Source organism: Narcine bancroftii, chromosome 1 (assembly GCF_036971445.1).
Source record: "Narcine bancroftii isolate sNarBan1 chromosome 1, sNarBan1.hap1, whole genome shotgun sequence".
Taxonomy (NCBI): domain Eukaryota; kingdom Metazoa; phylum Chordata; class Chondrichthyes; order Torpediniformes; family Narcinidae; genus Narcine; species Narcine bancroftii.
The window spans coordinates 355,092,130-355,112,717 of NC_091469.1; the positions used below are offsets into that span (position 1 = coordinate 355,092,130).

The 20,588-nt window shown below is 37.7% G+C and overlaps 1 protein-coding gene across 3 annotated transcripts in view; it reads right to left on the reverse strand.

The window, feature by feature from the left end:
• epb41l4b (erythrocyte membrane protein band 4.1 like 4B) overlaps nt 1-20,588 on the reverse strand; it is a 332,591-nt gene that overhangs the window by 52,162 nt on the left and 259,841 nt on the right. For all 3 annotated transcript variants that reach the window (XM_069911692.1, XM_069911699.1, XM_069911705.1), the window contains exons 16-17: nt 15,493-15,671; nt 4,014-4,135 (exon numbers count right to left, since the gene is read on the reverse strand). In XM_069911692.1, coding sequence (XP_069767793.1) covers nt 4,014-4,135; nt 15,493-15,671 — 301 coding nt within the window. The remainder of the gene's footprint in view (nt 1-4,013; nt 4,136-15,492; nt 15,672-20,588) is intronic.

Here is a 20,588-nt window from a genome sequence, read left to right on the forward strand (position 1 = left end):
GTGGACTACAGGAAACTTTTCTCCATATCAGAAGTAGACAAAACCAAAGAACATGGATTAAGGAAAATGGGGAGGTAATTTAAAAGGTATCTGAGGGGCCTTTTTTTTAACCAGGAAGTAGTAAGCCTCTGGAATGCATTACCTGAGACTGATCAAGAACGGCATTTAAGCAGTCTCTACATAAGCACCTGAATTAAGTGTTGGGAGATAGGATAGTGAAGATGGATACCCATTGATTAATAACGTGTTGGGCCAAATAGCTGTTTTCGTGCTGTATGTCTTCAGGACAATGATTATTATTGCACACTTCACAGATTTTATTTTTTACAAATCAAAATTTCTTTTACAATATTTTTTATTCATGGCAACAAACTGTATAGGTCATTTTGTTCAATATTATTTTGCCTTTACAAATATTAGAAAATGAAATCTGGCTAATATTGTGTAATGGTTGTTGAATTTTGACTCAGTCCACTACAGTTAAATAAATATTTGATTTATAAGCAAATGCACAAAGTTCAAACATCACCAAATTTGCTAAAACAGTTACTTTGTGAAATAAAATAACTGCCGTAACTATTCATAATATAAAAGCTAAATGATCTTTCAATATAGATCAATATATGATTTGATCTAATATCTACATTCAGCTGCATTGGAGAGTTTCACTATCCATTGTGTGCTTTTGTTAAACTTACACTGCTATTTGCTTTTCATGGTTCTTTTCCTTCCAAAGGTCAATGAGACTTTTTAATCATTAATCTCCCATGACATTGTACAATGACAGCAAGTCCATTTCAGCCTTCAAGTCTGGCAGAGAAAGGGGTCTGTGATGGCCCAAGGCAAAGGTAGGGAAAGGAGAGGATGAAATCAAAGAAGGGAGAAAAATGGAGGATGTGGGAAATGGAAGACAAAGTTAAGACAGGAAAGATGAAAGGGAAAAATGCAGGTTGCAGAGGAGAGGGTGCAAATATAGTCTGTGATGCTGGAAAGGGTAAAGTAGGACATTTATCTCATCTGTGGTTTTGAGAGTTTGGATAAAAAGTTTGAAAATGTAAGGAGTGAGGCAGTTGTAGCTGGATGTGCTATAGTGATGGAGTTGCAGAATATGTTGGAGATTATTTTAGTTGCAATGGACAACGGCAGGTTGTAGAGGGCAGAAAAGGACAATTTTTAAAAAAATTATGAAAACTAAATTTAACATACAGTTACTGAGTAAAACTAAACATGCAGCGTGGTACCGGTGTGGACCCGTGGAGAGAGGTCACAGAGCTCCCCCCGGGGTCTGACTTCTGTCGGCTAGATGCAGGCTTTAAATGGGCTGTTAAAGGACTGACAGTGTTTTTAAAATCCCGTCACCATGGGGTCTGAGATCAAGACGATGGCGCCTATGATTGGCAGCAGCACAAGGGCTGCAGACTCCAGGTGCAAGGGACTGGGGAGACCACCTCCTGTTTGAGAAGGAGAACCAGAGGTGATGATCCATGGGATAGTGACCATGGTGAGGGACCAGTGAGGGGCTCTGAAGTTGTAAAGCAAACAGGTGAGCTGTTGGTGATTAGAGATGAGAAACACACTTCTCTGTAGGTTGCTGGCGATTGCAGTCAAAGGACTCACACCAAGCTGCAGACTGCTGGAGACTGGCTGAAAGGGGATCAGGTATCGGAACCCAAATGCGAATGGGCGCTGAGGGTGCTGGAGGCTTCCTGATTGTCTCAGAGATGTGCATCTGGAGCTCAGGTTGGTGATGATTTGAACTGAAGCCTGTATGACTGCAGGAGTGCTGGAGGCAAAGCTATGGATATTCAGAGACTCTGGGGGTACTCTGTTTTGCTTCTCTCTGTGGCTATAAAGAGCCCTGGGCAATTTCTGCTGATAGTGAATCTTTGTCTGCCTTGTGGTAGACTAAAGGAAATTTTGCATAGTATCACATTTTCTGTTTTATTAGCTGACAATAAAATAATCTTCAATCTTGAATATTCTGCGAGTTTGTACCAATGTTTCAAATTTGTTGAGTGCTCTTAAAATGGCAGGCTGAATTCCAATTTAAATGAGAAAATAATTTTTCCATGTCTGTTCCTTGTCTAGAGGATAACCTTGACAAGAAAAATTGACTGTCACAACATCCTGTAAAGCCACAACTACCTCAGGTAACTACAGCCCCTTCTGTGCGCATCCAAATAACAAGTTTTCAATGCATTTTAAAATAAAATGTTGTGATCAGTAAACAATTATTTAGACAACATGCTGTATTTACCAACACATTTTATCATGTTGAAATAGTCTCACCATTCAGCAGTCCGAGATGAAACTGGTCAGATGAATACAGTATTTTAGCAATTAGTGATAACCTGCTTCCAAGTCCAACATCATAATACTTTCATTTTGCAAAATTAAAACAATCATAGTCTCTAATAACATTATTAATCATTTTTCAATTCAGCAGTAATTGGTACATTGATGAACTTCCCTGAAGGATATTCACAATTTGATTTCTCTCAGATTTCCTACATCAACAGACTTATCAGGGAAGGCTGTCTCTGATAGAAGAGGAGGAAGCTGAACCTCAGCTTCCTTCATCAAGTATGAAAGGGATACAACATTCCAGACGACAACAAGAAAATGGAATAGACAAATGCATTTTTACTATTAATATACTGCATTGATTAAACTTTACCAAAAAAAAGTCATCTTTACACTGATTAATCTTGACAGTTAACATAATTTAGTGGCATGATGCTTGTAAATTTACCATTCCATTTTAAAATGCACAAGAGTTCGACACAAACATTGATCACATATTTGGGTTTCAGTTATGGTTCCATTAGATAAAATACAGAGATCCATTAAGTAAAATACAGAGAGAGGCATTTTTCTAGCCAAAAGGACAGAAATTTCTTTGGCTCATTTGAACTCCATTCTTGAAATGATTCTACTATTAAAAACAGGGTTCTGTATTTGCAGCTCAAGATAAATTAATGAAATGACTTTAACCCAATTAAACATAATATCAAAGCTATCACATTCAACATGCACCCTAAATTTCATGCCTCAGATGTTGAATCTATCAGACAAACTTCATCATACAATCCTGTTTCATCTACAGGTCCTCTTAAATATGTTAACATAGGTTGTCATCATCAGAAATATTAACCTTTGAAAATGTTGTCTGCCTCTCACAACTCAAACATATGCATTCCTCAGCATAACTTTATTTCTACTACAAAATATTATCCTCCTCAATGCTATCCAACACTAGTTTCATTGTTTACATGATTCAGAACTTAATTCCTTATCTTATGAAATTAAACTATAACTTGATACCCCATAAATTCAACTTGCATCCTCACTATCATTCTCAACGATACCCACAAGCTCTTTGTGCATCATTCCTTGTTATACTTTCTGTTACCTTAAAGGTCTTTTAGTAGCATCTTGATTTAGCTATGTGATCTTTCACATAGCTAAATTCCATTAATGCCACTCCATCCTTCAGAATTCTTTCCCCAATCTCAACTGCACCCTCAGTGTTGTTTCAAAGATCACAGAACTGCAGAGCATCATTGTGGCCATGCCTACACAAGTTTTAAGTGATTACCTAAATGCAATAATTAATTATTAAATTCTCACATTGATTCCTAGGTTTTATCCCCTTTTCTTTCACCAGGATTTATTGAAAAGTAAAAGTTATCTGCATTTTATTTAATTTCAAAGCCTTATCAGAACTGAACTCTTCCCAAAAAATTTAATTATTCCCTTTGAAATTTAGACTTGTGGAATAATATTTCTGTCATCCACAAAAATCCACTCAAATTTTGACCAACAGTACGATAAGAGATCAAGTTAATTGCAAAGCATCACTGCCTCCAGGACTGTGTAGGAATTAAGTAAATATATTTTTCAGTATTAGATACATTAATACCTGGAGGGAAGCAAATGATTAATATTACAATAGTATAATATAGCTGATACATACTTCAATTAAGAAATCAATGCAAATGGCAGTGAATTACCTTGTTATTAATGTTGATATGCAATGAGGGCCACTGCCCAACTACCTTCGTGGATTCAACTTCTAACTGCCTAAAACACACTCCAACCTCTTCATAGTGTGGAAGGACAGTTGAACTCAACTCTAAAAAAAAATTAAACATATGTAAAAATGGAACAAAATGACATCATACAATATGTGCAAGCTTTATAAATAACAAAGGATTAACAAATACAAAATCCAGACATCTGTTTATATTTTTGACTTTGAAGAAAGCATTGATCAAGGAAAATTTTAAACAACAACAACGTATTATCAAACAAGAAACTAAAGAGCCTTTTATAATCCAACATTAAAGAACTTATCCTATGGGAATCATAATAGCTCACTTGGTTGCCATGTTTTGAGGCCTGTCTTTGGACAGGAACAAAGTGCATGAGAGTGAAACATGAGGTAGGAGGGTTTATTAAAGATAATTGGTGGGTAAGTAAAGGAATACTTAATGTGGTTTGTGGTTTAAAAAGTGTTTGCAGCATTGAAAGAGACTATTTGGCTTAATGTAAGAACAATCCAGATCACTCCATTTTACAGACATTACTCTATTGCTTGAAAATTCTCTTTCAAGCACTTACATAGTTATCTTCTGAATATGAATATGCCTGGGATTGTCTGATCTTAAAAGCTAAGCTGTCACAGGACTGGTCAGTACTTGGGAGAGGAGACCACTTAGGAACACTAGGTGCTGTGGGTTTCTGTGAGGGGCGCTGGACAAAGTGTGAATCTCTGTCTGCCTTATGGTAGATTAAGTTAAAGAATTTCATGTATGTACAATTCTAAATGCAGTATTATGTGAAAATAATGGAACCTTTACCTTTAATAATAGAATGTTCCTTCACCACAAACTCGAGCAATGTATTCCAGACCCTAATCACTCACTGAGAAGGACAAAATTTGCTGAACTACCATTCTGTCTAGTTTCACTGATCTGCATCCATAGGCTGATCAGTAACCTCAGAACTGTAAAAATGAGAGTGGAAGTTGAGGAACTGAAAGATAATAGATTAAATTGCTATCTTCTTCCTGGGCAGTCTTTTATAAAACCATTTATCTTTCAATGGTCATTCTATGGGTCTCAAAACACCATCCATCCTGCAACTTGCATTTGCTTCATTTATATTAGAATCCCTTGCGTTTTACATACTGTTTTGAGAATAAATTAACGATGCCAGTCAGACAACATTGTAGCACCACCAGTTTAGGTCCACTCTATGTGACGAGTTAATCTTGATATTTATCATGCCCTCACGAAAGGGATAAAATAACAAGTTAGCAATTTAATGTAAATAATCAGAAAATGTCAAAATGGTTGTTTGTAAAATTTTATCTCAATAATATTTATCTACCTAATTTTGTTAACATTATGTTGCGCAAACCTTCAGAATAGAACTTGGCATAAATTTAATCAAATATTGAATCACTCAAGTCATACTTTTACAATAAAAGTAAACCAAGGTTAATTTTTAATCTGTGATTTACTTTCTACATCATGTTTTTATTTACATATTGGAAATAATAACTGGGGTTTCCACATAATTTTAATTCAATTTGTAATAAAATGACATCTTCAATGTTATGGACCATGAACTGATCTTTGAGGCTGTGAACTGCCATTATAAAGGATGAATTTCTTCTAAGAACTCTGTGCAACCTGTGGTGTAGCTGAGGGCTGACTCACCAACTGCTTTGAACTTTCGAATCCAGCTGTGAAGTTTCCTGGGAATGATTGGCTACTATCGCAAGTTTTGTAAACACTTTGCAGATATTACACTCGCTTTTACAAAACTGCTTAAGAAGGGAGAAAAATTTGTCTAGTCGAAATGCTGGCAAGAAAAATTGAAAACCATTTTATGCCACCAATCTGCGCTCAAGTCAACTGACTTAGAGAAGCCATTTTTTAAAAAGCGGTGGGTGCCAGTGGTGAAGCTGCGGCTGCGGTGCTGTTACAGAAAAAGAACAATGATGGTACTGACCATCCTGTATCCTACTTCTCAAAGAAGTTTAATGATCATCAGAGGGATTATTCCACCATTGAGAAAGAGTTATTAGCTCCTGTGTTGGCTCTACAACATTTTGATCTTTACATTTGTAGAGCTCAAAAACCAATTATGGTGCATACTGATCATAATCCATTCTTTTTTTTTGTGTCAAATGAAGAATAAGAATAGACGCTTGTTAAATTGGAGTTTGATTTTACAAGAATATGATTTGATAATAACAACATTAAGGGAAAGGATAATTGTCTTTCCAGATGCTAAGCTTTGTAAATGAAATTACTTACTGTGTGTGTTTGTAGATGAACATAGTGCTTTGCTTTATATTGTGACACCTTAATTAATTACTAAAATTTTGATTTTTGAAGACCAAAATTCTGCTATAAACTCCGCACAACTTGTGGTACAGGTGAGTGCTGACACGCCAATTGTTTGGAACTTCCAAAACAAAGGAAGAATCCAGCTGTGAAGCAGAGAGCAGCAGTTGGAGTGGCAGAGGGCAGCTGGAGAGCTGTGTGAAATGCACATGTCTCATAAATGAGAATTCAAAAGTTTACTGCCGTGCATTATCAGTCATTTCTATCTCCAACGTTCAATAAGACATCTTTTGCTATCAGTTAAAGAGCTGAACTTGGACATTGAACTTTGAAATTGAATTCTGTGGACTGCGTTTTTTGGAATGACTTACTTGACTGACTGACCTAAGGTTTTTGGGAATTTATTTTTTGAATATTGGGCACAGACTGTAATGGTCAGGATTTTTCACATTCACACTGTTTATAAACATATGATATCTGTTTATTTGCAATTGATAATTACAGTGGGGTTAACTGTGTTAAGACATTGTTAATAGTCATTAATAAATATAGAGTTAAAATGTAACCGTTTTGAATTGCATCTTCTGTTGTTGCTGGATTGAAGCACAACATCAGGAGTTTGAATGTAATGAAATTCATGTCAACAAAACCTGAAACATCAGAGGAGTCTAAGTATCCACCTTCAAATTCAGGAACAAAGAGTATCTTAAGATCCATACACAAGTTCTGAAGAAATTCTGAAGAAATTCAGCAGGTCACGCAGCAAGTTTTTCCAAATTTCTTTTGAATGGCTCAGGCTTGAAGGATGGTCACCCTTGCTTCCTATGCATGGCCTGCTGAATTTCTCCAGCACTTTTGTGTATTGCACGCAACCTCAGCGCCTGTAGATTTTCGTGTTTAATTTATCTTATAGACTAACTGTGCTGTGTTTTAAAAAAATGTCAGAAGTGATCTGCTCACTGACTTTTTCACTTTTTGGTCCACTGAGCTGCTGGGAAGCTTATGGGAAGAGGATACAATAACTTCATCTTATGATATTGGAGGCACTTGAAATAATTGAGCAAGGCTTCAAGAAATTATTTCTTGAAATGTCTCTATCTGAGCTATCTATGCTGACGGCTAGATTGATGTAGCCTAAGGCAGTGATACAGATCTCTAAAGGAAGTCCAGGTCAACATGTGGAAGGCCAACTGAGCAGCAGAGGAGAGGCAATTCCAAAGGAAACTAGGGACAGAATCAGATAGTTGCTAGCTATGGCAGGGATTGCACACCATTACATCCTATGAGGCAGAATCACAGACAGCAGAAGGGTGATAGATCAGCTAGTTGAGAGGTGTCACAACCTTGGACTCAACATTAGCAAAACAAAGGAGCTGATTGTGGACTTCATTACGGGGAAATCTGGAGAACATGACCCAGGCCTCCTCTAATGGTCAGCAGTGGAAAGGGTTAAAAACTTCAAGTTCCTGGGTGCTAGGCCTCCATGTCAATGCAATTACAAAGAAGGCTCACCAGTAGCTATACTTTGTAAAGAGTTTGAGATTTGGTAAGTCACCAAAGACTTGTAAATTTCTACTGGTGTACCATGGAGAGCATTCTGACTAGTGGAGAAGCTGTCCTTGCTGGGACTCAAAACCTCTCTCTGGAATTGTATTCTGGACTTCCTAATAGAAGACAACAGTCTGTTCGGGTAGATAGCAGAACATTGAGCACCATCACGCAGGTCTGTGTGCTCAGCCCACTCTTTACTGACTCACATCTGCATTGCCAGATCCAGCTCCAACAGTGTCATCAAGTTTGCAGATGACACAGCAGTAGATGACCTCATCACCAACAACTATGAGTCAGACTCAGAAAAGAGGTGGAAAATCTCGTGAAATGGTGCGAGAGAAACAATTTGAGTCTCAATGTGGACAAGACGAAGGAACTGACTTCAGAGTGACCAGGAACGACCGCCCTCCACTACACATCAACAACCACCAAGTGCTTTGGAGTTCATTTAACTAGTGACTTATCATGAACACTCCTCACTTGTCAGGAAGACGCAACAGCTACTGCACTTCCTGAGAAGACTGAAGCAGGCAACACTACCTGCCACCATTATGTAAGCCTTCTATAGGAGCTCTACTGAGAGCATTCTGCTGGCTGGCTGCATCACATAGTGGCACAGTTGCTGCAGAGAAATGGATCGGAGGTCAATCCGCAGGACCTTAAAAGTGGCAGAGATGATCGCTGGAGCCTCCCTCCTGCCATCCACGTGATCTACTGGGACAGTTGTCTGAAGAGGACGCACAAAATCATTGAGGACCCCTTCTAACTTGCACACAGCATCTTTCAGCTCCTCCCCTCGGGGTAGAAATACAGGAGTATCAGGGCCAGTACCACCAGGCAGAGGAACAGCTTCTTCCCACGAGTAGTAAGAATGCTGAACAATCAAAAGGCAAACATCTAGCGGCACCAGGACAGCTTCTTCCCCTCTGCCATCAGATTTCTGAATGGACAATAAATTACAGACATGACCTCGCTTTCTCTTATTTTTACACTAATTTATTTATTTTAAAATGTAATTTATAACAATATTTGCACTGTAATATTGCTGCAAAACAAATTTCGTGACACGTTCATGACAATAAATTCTAATTCTGAAGGAAACCAGCTTCAATAGTTTCTGAGATTATAGGACAAGTTTGGTATTTAAGATAAGCAGCACAGGTAATGAAAAAAAGAGCTTGGTATTTTTATCTTCATCAATATCCTCTCCCCCACCCCTCCATATTCCCCCAAAGGTTAGGCATACAATGTTCTAATACATTAGTTCTGCATCCTTCAATAGACATTCAAAGGAGTACAAGGATAAAAAAATTAGTTATACCACACAATATGGCAGGTTCACTCCAATGACACTCCTAAAATACACATGCTGATTAATACTATACCTCAAGTTTCTCCACATTTACCACTCAAATAAAATCTTTGACTTAAAAAAAATTCCCTCAATCCAAAGAACAACCACTTACATTTTTATAAATTTAGACATACAGCACAGAAACAGGCTGTTTCAGCCCACAAACCCGTGCTGCCCAATTAACCTACAACTCTGGTAAATTTTGAAGGGTGGGATGAAACCAGAGCACCCAGAGAAAACCCACACAGACAAGGGGAGAACGTACAAACTCCTTACAGAAAGCGCCAGATTCGAGAAAACCCACACAGACATGGGGAGAACGTACAAACTCCTTACAGAAAGCGCCAGATTCGAGAAAACCCACACAGACAAGGGGAGAACGTACAAACTCCTTACAGAAAGCGCCAGATTCGAGAAAACCCACACAGACATGGGGAGAACGTACAAACTCCTTACAGAAAGTGCCGGATTCGAACACTGATCACTGGTGCCATAATAGTGTGGTGTTAACCGCTACATTAACTGAGCCACTCTGAAAACAATAACAACAAGGATGGATATTTTTTCTCCCAAATAGCAAAGTAGACCCAGGATGGACCTCAAAACAAGCACATAAAATCGTGAGAGGCATTGTCCCCAAAACAAAGGTGTTACAAATTTGAGGACACAAGTTTAAGGCATGGGGAAAGAGGCTTGAGAGTGCTCTAACGAACATTTTTTCCACCCACTGGTTCACCAAAGTGAATCAGTTATTCCAACATGCTAGAAAATCTATTTTCTCCAAATGAATTATGTTTTAATTTCTTTCATTCATAGTTATTGAATGTAGCAATAGTGGAAAATATTTTTTTTTCTTTCTTATTTAAAATACATTACTTTGATCACAACTAAGGGCAAGTTTTTGCCACCAACTCTGTGCAACAGTGCACAAAAGGGCTTAAAATAAACTATCAACAATCAAGAGTGTTTAATATTTTTCATGAGTCATTGCCCATAGTGAGAAGCAAAATGGCCCTCTCACATAGATTTGATTTTAAAAGGCCAACAAGAAATATCTGACAGATCTATTATACAACAACTTAAAAGAATGGAGAACTCAATAGGAAATGTCAAGGAGGAGGAGGAGCAGGATCAAATTCAAAGCACAAGTAGGCTTTAAATGACATAGCACAATAAGCACTTACTCTCAAGAGGCAAAATATATAAAAGCAAACTGTCCAAAAATTAACACCCTATCACATTTTGGTATTATTTTACATAGGTTTTAAATCTATACAATGAAGTGGATCTACAGTGTTAAATAAAGATTGTTTAGCACAGACAATCTCAGTTGATATTTTATGAAAGCTTTTCCTAATGGGGCCATTATTTTCTATCAATGACAATTATATGCTTTTCATCCTAAAGTGCAATTGGCATAATGAGCTCAATGACATCAAGACTAACAGACAATAATGTCACTCGCTGTTCATCTTAATGGCTTACCATATGTATCCTTCATAATCATGATTGAGTACAAAAACAGAATGCGACATTCCTATAACATAACAGTTAGTGAACTCAAGCCATACACCATCCCTCCATAATTAATGACAGCTTCAACAGACAAAAGTTTGTTCAAATTATAGAATCTTTCACAAGAAAGTCAGTAAAGAAGATACCATCAAATCAATTCCTGCTGGCACACTATTTGATATAAAAGTAAAAACACAATCCTGGAGAAAATCAAACAGTATCCTTTATATAGCAAAGCTAAAAATATATAAGCGACGTTTTGGGCTTGAGCCCTTCATCACACTTTGACGAAAAGCTCAAGCCCAAACCATTGGTTATGTACAGTGGAACCTCGATTTAATGCGGACCCTTTTTAGCCTCTTTCCAACATTGAAATTGTTTTCAGATCAAAATGGAACGCACCGTTAGAAGACGAACATCTTTTTCACTGTAAGATAAGCTTCACGCACTTGATGTGCTCAAGAATAAAAGTCAAACCCAAGTTGCATGCTACCTCAGCGTACCTGAATCAACACTTCATGGCTGAAAATCTCAGGAAGATAAGTTATGAGTGTCACTTTAAAAGTTGAGGAAGCTGCAGGATTAAAGACCAAATGCAAGAAGACAGCTAAAGATGTCAGCCTTGATGACTCCTTGTACGAGTGGTTCATTCAAGCGCACTCAGAAGGCCTCCCAATTTCCAGGCCTATTCTCAAAGCTCAAGCCGAGAAGTTTGACCAGCTGATCAATGGAGAAACTTCACAGTTCAAAAGTAGCAGTGGATTGCTAGACCGGTTTAAACGCTGTCACAGGATTTCTCAAGTGTTAGCATCTGGAGAAATTCGCTCAGCCAAAAGTGCCGCCACTGGCAAGTACCTGGCAGAATTAAAAACTCTCTTAGAAGAAGGTGGCTAAGTTGAAGAACTGTGATGAAACAGGTCTCTGCTACAAGATGATCCCAGGCCACACACTGTCTAGCAAAGATGACACCATTTGACATGAGGGGTTTCAACACTGCTAAGATCATGTGACGTTGCTGTTTTGTGTTAACAAGACTGGAACACATAAGTTAAAAACACTCATGTTTGGCAAATTTTGCTCATCCCTTTGTTTCTATCATGTCAACATGAAGTCGCTCATGTCCACGCTCATTTGCGTAATCAAAAGTTAGAACTCAAAGCTCTTCTTTTGCTTGACAACTGTCCCGCCCATCCGCCAGCTGTCAACCTAGCATGACAGAAAGATCCAAGTTTCTTATCTCCCAAAGAATACTACATCTACGATCCCCCTAGATCAGCAGATCATCTCCGTGTTCAAGCAGAATCATAGGTGTGAATTAATTCATAGAATTGTACATGTTGGAAGACAATCTGAAAATCATGAAAATTGAAGAAGTTTGCCACTTAGGTGGGAAGGGCTTGGCTACAATCAGTTCCTTATGTGTGGGAAAATTGCTGGGAGAAGGGTCTGGGTCCAGCTTTTTCATCACAACAATTCACCAAGGAAGATGAAGATGATGAGCAAGAATTCTACAGCTTCACAGGTGGGTGAGGTGCAGAGGCTATTTGAAGAGGATTTTCATCAGTGGTACTCCGCGATGATGAATGCCCGACAAATGAGCATCTGACATAATGTTACTATATCACCGGTTCCACCTCCACTCCCAAGAGTGTCTGAAACCATTGAGTATTTCGAGGCTAGCCTACATTAGCTGTAGACCCAGGATGTGGCCCACATAAAAATCCTCCAGCTTAGAAGCATTTTGAATTTCACTCACCACCAGTGACAACGAACACTCGATTGCTTTTCTAAGAAATAAAATGATGATTGTAAGAAATAAAAATGTTTGCAAATACAGGTATTGTACGTGTTCTTTGTTTTTTTGAAAGCGCTGTTTATCATGTCCCCAATTTAGCACGACTCCACTTTTTTCACAATCCAATTTTTTAGACCCCAACTATCGCATTATTTTTGCGAATGAAGATTCCCACTGTTCAACCTACTGAATTTCTCTGGCATTGTGTTTTTACTTCAACCATGGTGTCTACAGATTTTTGTGTTTTACTTTTCCTTTACACTACTTGATATTTTGTTTACAAGTAAGAGCAACTGTTGTGTTTCACTGGCCCTGTCTGTTTAAGTTAGATAAATTGTGATAAATGGCTTCCATTTATAAAGCACCTTATTATGTCAAAATATCATAAAATTATGATCATTATATCTGATTCCAGATACATCAAAGATGATTGACTCTTAAATAGCCTGGTTAGGCAGAAAGCTGGGAGGGCTGGGCAATTGATAAAGGTTTTGCCAACAAACTCTACATACTATGGACAAAAAATATTCAATTAAAATTGATATTGTTGTATTTAATTTGAATTAAATCCTCAACGTTGTATTGAGAGAGTTCTGCATTTTTAGGCCTATCAGCGTTTACTTATTCAAAAGGACATAATATATTTGATAATTAATCTTCAACCTCCAAAAGACAAAATGTGGTCATATATCTCTTTACTATTGGTGGAAGGTTGCATGCAAATGTGGCACTGGCATTTTAATGTCCTGAGTCAGAACACAATTTATTAATTTCCTTTAACCATTTCCAAAGATTTTTGTAGTTACTATACTATATAAGAAAATGACAGAGCTGTAGGAGCTGCTGTAATGGCAGTGCTGCCACTGGTGCGGGCCCACGGAGATAGAGGAGCAGAGATACAGCGCTCCTGTGGGGTCCAACCACCCAGTCAATTGCCGTCAGCTCCACACAGGCTTTGAACGGTCCGTTAAAGGAGCCAATGGTAGTTTTATTTCAAATCCCGTGACCGTGGAGTCTGCACCCAAGATGGCAGCACCTATGATCGGCAGCAGCCACAAGGGGTCGCAGACTCCAGGGGAGAGGAGGACTGGGATAGGGCATCAGAAAACAGAGAGACCACTCCCCATCTGAGAAGGAGAAGCAGAGGAAACAACCCACAGGACAGTGATCATGGTGGCAGACCAGTGAGGGGCTCTGAGGCTGAAAGACCCATACATGCGGCAGGCTGCTGGTGACTCGAGGCGAGGAACCCACAGTAGCTGTGGACTGCTGGAGATTGCTGTCGGGGGATTGGCTTGAAACTTGCTGAAGGAGTACAAGGTATTGGAACTAGGATGTGAGGGGGTGCTGAAGGATTCCTGAACATGTCAGAGGTTTGGATATGGAGTTTGGGCTGCCAATGGTTTGGACTGGACTCCGTGTGGTGAAGGCTGCGAGTGCACTGGAGGCGAATCCATGGACACAGGGTGACTCTGAGGGGATCTCTTTTGCTTCTCTTTGACTATAAGACATTTCAGGCAATTTCTGCCAATAGCTAATCTGTTTGCCTTGCAGCAGGCAAAAGTAATTCCATGTAATATGACACTGTTTTATTACATGACAATAAACTGAATCTGGAATCTTTGATTCTTAAATATAATAAATTATTTTGCCTTTAAAGAGTGGAAGGAAGAAATAACCAAGAATAATTTGACTTGTTCCTCATGTGTGTTTTTTTAAAAAACAGGCCAAAATAAGTTATTAATATTACAAATGGGCACTAACAATATACAGGAGCAGATCCAAAATTTCTGATCCAAATTTCTTGCAAGACCAGGGATCAAAATTTGAATATCCAAGTCGAACTTTAAAATTATAAATAAATAGGAACTGAAGCAAGTTATACAGACAAAGATCTGAAAATATGTCAGGTGGTGGGAAAGATGATTGCCACAATTAGCATAAATGGCTTCAAGAAATGTTTTGTGTCTAATCAGGACCATGTAACAAGGATAATTTTGTTCACACCACAAAAAAGAAATCTGACTTGTTCAATTAAATGGCATGTTCTCAAGAGACCCTGTCATTGTATTTGTGAGGATCTTTAGATTCTTTCAACTTTGCTATATAATCAATAATGGAAGTGTAATGCCACTTGCAGCAAACTTGTAATGCGATCAGAAAACAATATGCCAATAGCTGCATAATTGCATTATAGTACATTAAAACCCCTGTTATCCAGAATTCAAGGAACCGACAAAAAAAAAGTCGAGGAAATAAATAAATAAATAAGAAAATTTTTTAAAGATTAAATAAAAGTTTAAAATTGTAAAAGCAAGTGGCCTCTGAAGTAACACATAATCCTTTGGCAGATTCCCTTGGTTGTGCTTTGCTTATAGCAGCTGTTTGAATAAAGTTGTGTTTGAATAAAATAGCATCACCCAGAATGAAGAGCTGGTTGGAGCCGCGCACCTTTGGGGAGACTCTCTTAAACTGTCTCCTTATCTCTGCTTAGTAAGAATCCTTTTCTTTATATTATTAAGTGGAAGCTGTAAACCTAGGGGAAGGAGGGTTAATTATGATATTACTGTTCATTTTTACATCAATTTCGTGGAAATGTTTTCAAAGGATGTGACTGAAAATCAAGTAAAATGCTTTAAGTTTTATATATTCATGCAAGTTAAGTTTGTTCAGTGCAAGTACAGCATAGTGTTTTTGTCTTTTGAAATGTTTATTCTTAATGCAGGTGTATTAATTAGGCATTGTTAGAGTGAGTTTCAAGCAACCAGAAAACTCACTTCTCATGCATCTACCAATCCCTATAGGTGCCAGATACGATGGGTTTTACTGTATTATAATAGTAGTTGAAAGACAAATTATATATTTTTAAAATTTATATTCATCTTTCAACTGAACTCCACGATGCCATTAAAACTTACTGGTTGGACTTGGCATTCCAGAGTAAGCATCCGTGTCTTCTAACTCCACAGTAATCAGACCACGGTTTGGGAGATGATGCCTTCCAGTGGCTGTCCCAGCAAATGGTGTTCCTCCATTCTCTTCTAAACTGAATTGCTGTAGATCGGTGTTGTTTAGGAGTGGTGATACCAAAGGATGGCTGTAATTTATGTACATTAAAGTTTAAAAAATCACAAGAAATAAAATAAAAATAGTTATTTGCCTTAAAATTACAAACAAAACTTTGATAACAACCATATAAAAGATAAATGAATCAATCTTTGCAAGCCTTTGAACCAAGCCTTTCAGTTATCTTAATTTGCTTAAATATTACTGGCAATGAGTTCACTCTACCAAAGGCATTCATGGAGTCAGATACAATCAAACAACAAATTGGGAGCCACCTGGCCTCTGGATCCCACTCCACCATGTAATGAGATCATGGCAGATTTGAAAATAACTTCAACTCCACTTTCCTGCCCTTGCGGGTAATCTTTTGTCCATTACTTGTTGTCTTTTATCCCTTATCTCTCATCTATCACTTAAAAATATTCCACCACCCTTTTAGGAGGAAAGTTTCAAAGACTCGCAACCCTCAGAAAAAATATTTCACCTCTCTCCTGCCTTAAATCAGTGACTTCAGTTCCAGACCATACCACAAAGAGAATCATTCCTCTCCACATCCAGCTTCAGGAGCTCACATTTCAATCAAACCCTTCTCACTCTTGCAAACTGTATATTCCAAGTATCAGTCTGTAAATCTTATCCAAATTGCTTCAAATAGATTTGCATCATTCCTTAAACAAGACTATCAATATTCTATGCAGTTCTCCATACATATTATTGTTTTTCCCTAAATACTTACAGATCCTACATACCTTTATCTTAAAACATCATCTAGGACACTAGATCCATTTGCACCTGTAATCTCTCATCATTCAGATAATATGGCTCTTAGTTTTTCACCTAATATAGATACTTTCACAAGATTACACAAATCTTGTCATAAATTCACTTTAAAATAACTGAGGAATGTTCTTGGAAAAACATGATATGGTAATGTAACCATTCACAAGATGTGAAATGCTGGTGATAAGTTTGAAAATAATGCACACATTTGTTAGTTGGATCAACAAAAAAACATAAAATACATATTATAACCAAAATATTCATCAAGATTGAATTCAAGAAGTTGGTACTTTTTTTGCATTCAACTTGGCAGTGTTCCACAATTAAACCAATTTCTAGTTTGAAATGGGTAATTTATAAGAATGAATAACTGGAATAAAATTCTCACAGGATCCAATATTATTTTTACTGGGAGATATTAGAGGGATTAAACCTAAATTAAAATTAAATATGTATCAAGTAAAATTTGTTCTAATTACCTGGATAATAGCTAAAAAATGTATGACTATAACTTGGAAGTTGGATACTGATTTGGGAGTGGATAGATGGCATGCAAAAGTTCGGAGTTGTATTCCACTTGAGAAAATTACTTACAATTTGAGAATAAATATACATTTTGTAAAATTTAGAGCCCATATTTATAAACTGTTGGTATTAAAATTTAAATGAATCTCAAACATTCCCTTTCTCTTATAGGTCTCTATAAATATTTATATATTTAAAGGTATCGGAAAGTGAAGTAGTCCTCTGGTGAGTTTCTTGTCCCTCTTTTTCTTTTTTTTTAGTTTGTAGGGGGTTGGGGATTAATAGAGGTTTTTCTTTTTTTTATATTTCCTTATTTTCTTTTTATTCCTTTTTATAAAATACCACATGTATTTGGATTAAGTTTGAAATATTGTAATATGTTTGCTAAGTGGTTTTATTTTAAATAAAGTTTTAAAAAAAGATTGAATTTTACATTGTTTCCTCTTCTATTGTTGATTAATTTAAATATTTTGTTTTTGATCATGAAAGAGTCATGCAGTAGATAATGTATCACATAAAAATAAAAATCACATTTATGCAAGTCCCAAGGTGTTTCATAGCCAAATAAGTACTTTGGAAGTTTAATTCTCTTCTTTCTTTGGCTTGGCTTCGCGGACGAAGATTTATGGAGGGGGTAAAAAGTCCACGTCAGCTGCAGGCTCGTTTGTGGCTGACCAGTCCGATGCGGGACAGGCAGACACGATTGCAGCGGTTGCAAGGGAAAATTGGTTGGTTGGGGTTGGGTGTTGGGTTTTTCCTCCTTTGCCTTTTGTAGCATCTTTTGAGGGGGAGGACGTGGAGGGGGAGGACGTGGAGGGGGAGGACGTTGAGGGGGAGGACGTGGACCTGTCCTCGGGCCTGCGCAAAGGAGCTTTTAGGTGGAGTGCAGTGCGCGCAGTACTGGCCCCACCCTTTACACCCATGGTTCGTGTGCCGTGGCCAAGCAAGCTGGGACGTGGCAGCGAGGTCCTTGGGTCGTAGGTTTTATATCGGAGTGGCCTTCTCCTATGCAGGTTTCTTACCCGGGCTGGAGGGGCCTGCCTCCCCTCCTAGGTCGGTCCATACTGCCCGGACCGGGGCCTCCGTCTGCCTCCGGACCGGTTGTAATACATAATATCCATATTTTTTTTTTAAAGTGTTGATTGAGAGAAAAAGTTAACCGTGACTCCGTTGATCTTCCCCGAACAGCACAGCAACAATATTTAAGCAAACAAAGAAGGAAATTTGTACAATCTTGACCAAAAGATGGAGTTTTAAAAAAGTTGAGCATTCCCTGGGATTTCATGTGGAAATCCATACAACAAGCCTCTACCGGATTCGTCCTCCACCTAGCTCCAGATTTATCATTCCATAACTCTCTTCACACACTTGAGAGTTTTTGCTTCCTTGATTAAGAAGGGTACTCGCACAAATTTCCATACTTTAATAATACATTTGTAAGGATGCAAACCTAAAAAGAAAAAAATACCACAGAGTACACGTGGGTAGAGTTAAAAAAGGATGTTTGCAAGGAGATGGCAGAGGCACATTTGACAAATTATCTGCTTTTGGGCTGTATTTTCTTGTAACTGACTTCTGATTTCTGGAATTAATAGTGAAATAATTTTTGTGTACAACAGAAAGTCTAACCAGAATTTAACTTTAAGTTTTGCTCATTCAAATAAATAGTTATCCAAAGTATTTTCAACTGTGAACTCTTTAAGCAGGTGTTTCAATGATTCAGATTTAGGAGTCTCCAATCTATGGAAATCTTTGCAAAAATGGTTTGAAAACAGGACAATGAATGAGAACCAGTTTTGTAAACAAAACTTTTTCCCCCCCAAAGGATTTTTTCCCCATTTGTGTCAGAACTGGCAAACTTTTTATCAATTTACATTTTTAATAAATGTGTTGCCTTTTCCTCTTGAACAACACTCCAAAGATACCATTTATTTTTCTTTAAAGCATAAATATCCCAAATTCTTCCCACCCTTTGTTGAAAGGGTGTAATATTTGAAATCTGCGCTCCTCTGGCAAAAAGTGCATACTTTAGATTTCGGGCCAAAGCTATCTTAATTTTCAACCCCTATCAGAAACCCATTTCAATTAGCTGATTTTCTTTTCTATTTTGTACACATTGTTTTATTTCAACCCATTGAATTTTTCAATTACCACTTCTTCCTGACTATCACAGCAACAACTCATGGACAGATGCAAAGAACTCATTTAGAAAGTCAAGTGTTTTCTTCCACCACAAGTTCATTGAGTCTTCAGTAAACACACTCCTTTTGTTGACTACCTCTCACCACTTCACGTGGTGAAAAATGATACTTGTATTCCATTCTACTACTTGATAAACTCATTTCATCTATTTTTGTCCCTTTTTTTCCATTGTTCAGATTTTACTATTCCTTACAAATTTAATTAACTCTTTTAAACACGTTACCAAGTATGCAACTTGAGTTTCAACTGAATGGGTCTGTGCATAATTTTGAGCCCAAGATTTAAACTCATCATAAAAAGTGGTCATTATTATAAAAAAGGATGAAAATATGGGTAGTATAACAACCAACATGGGTTTAGTATGGTTAAATATACTCCCAAGCATTTCACTGAACTTTACCAGACAAAACACAGAGTTAAGAATAATAAGAGATGTCGGGATGTATTGAGTATCTTCCAAGAGCAAAACCACCTACAATATTGTAATGGAAATCATTAATGCCCAAGAGCGTCCACTGAGTCTGGGAGACAGCACGGCTGCAGAAAGTTACAGGGATAGAACTAAAGAGCATTACTAGTTTGTGCTAAACTATTATTTTGCCTAGTCCCACTGATTACCTGCACCCAATACAAATCCCTAATCACGTACCTGTTCAAATTTTTCTTCTTAAATGTTAAAATTAAGCCAGTATTTACCACTTCAGTTGGGATCAAGTTCCACATTCCCACCACTTGCTGTGTAAAGAGGTTCCCCCTTGTGTTCCCTCTAAACTTTTCCCCTTTCACCCTTAACCCATATCCTCTGGTTTGTATCTCACCTACCCTCCATGGAAAAAGCCTACCCACATTTACTATGCCTATATCCCTCATAATTTTAAGTACCTCTATCAAATCTCCCCTCATTCTTCTACGCTCCAGGGGATAAAGTCCTCACTTGTTTAACCTTTCGCTGTAACTCAGTTCTTGAAGTCTGAGCAAAATCCTAGTAATTCTCTGCATTATTTCAATCTTATTGTTATCTTTCCTGTAATTAGGTGACCAAAACTGTACAACTTTACCATAATATCCCAATTCTGACACTCAATACTTTGATTTATAAAGGCCAATATGCAAAAAGCTCTCCTTACAACCCTATCTACCTGTGATGCCACTTTCATGGAATTATGCATCTGTATTGCCACAACCCTCTGTTCTACTGCACTCCTTAGTGCCCTACTATTTACTGTGCATGTCATTTCTTGGTTTGTCCTTCCAAAATGCAACACCTCACATTTGTCTGCATTAAATTCCATCTGCCATTTTGCAGCCCATTTTTCCAGCTGGTCCAAATCCATCTGCAAACATTGAAAGCCTTCCTTGCTGTCCACAACACCTCCAATCTTAGTGTCGTCAGCAAACTTGCTGATCCAATTTACCACATTATCATCCAGATCATTGAGAA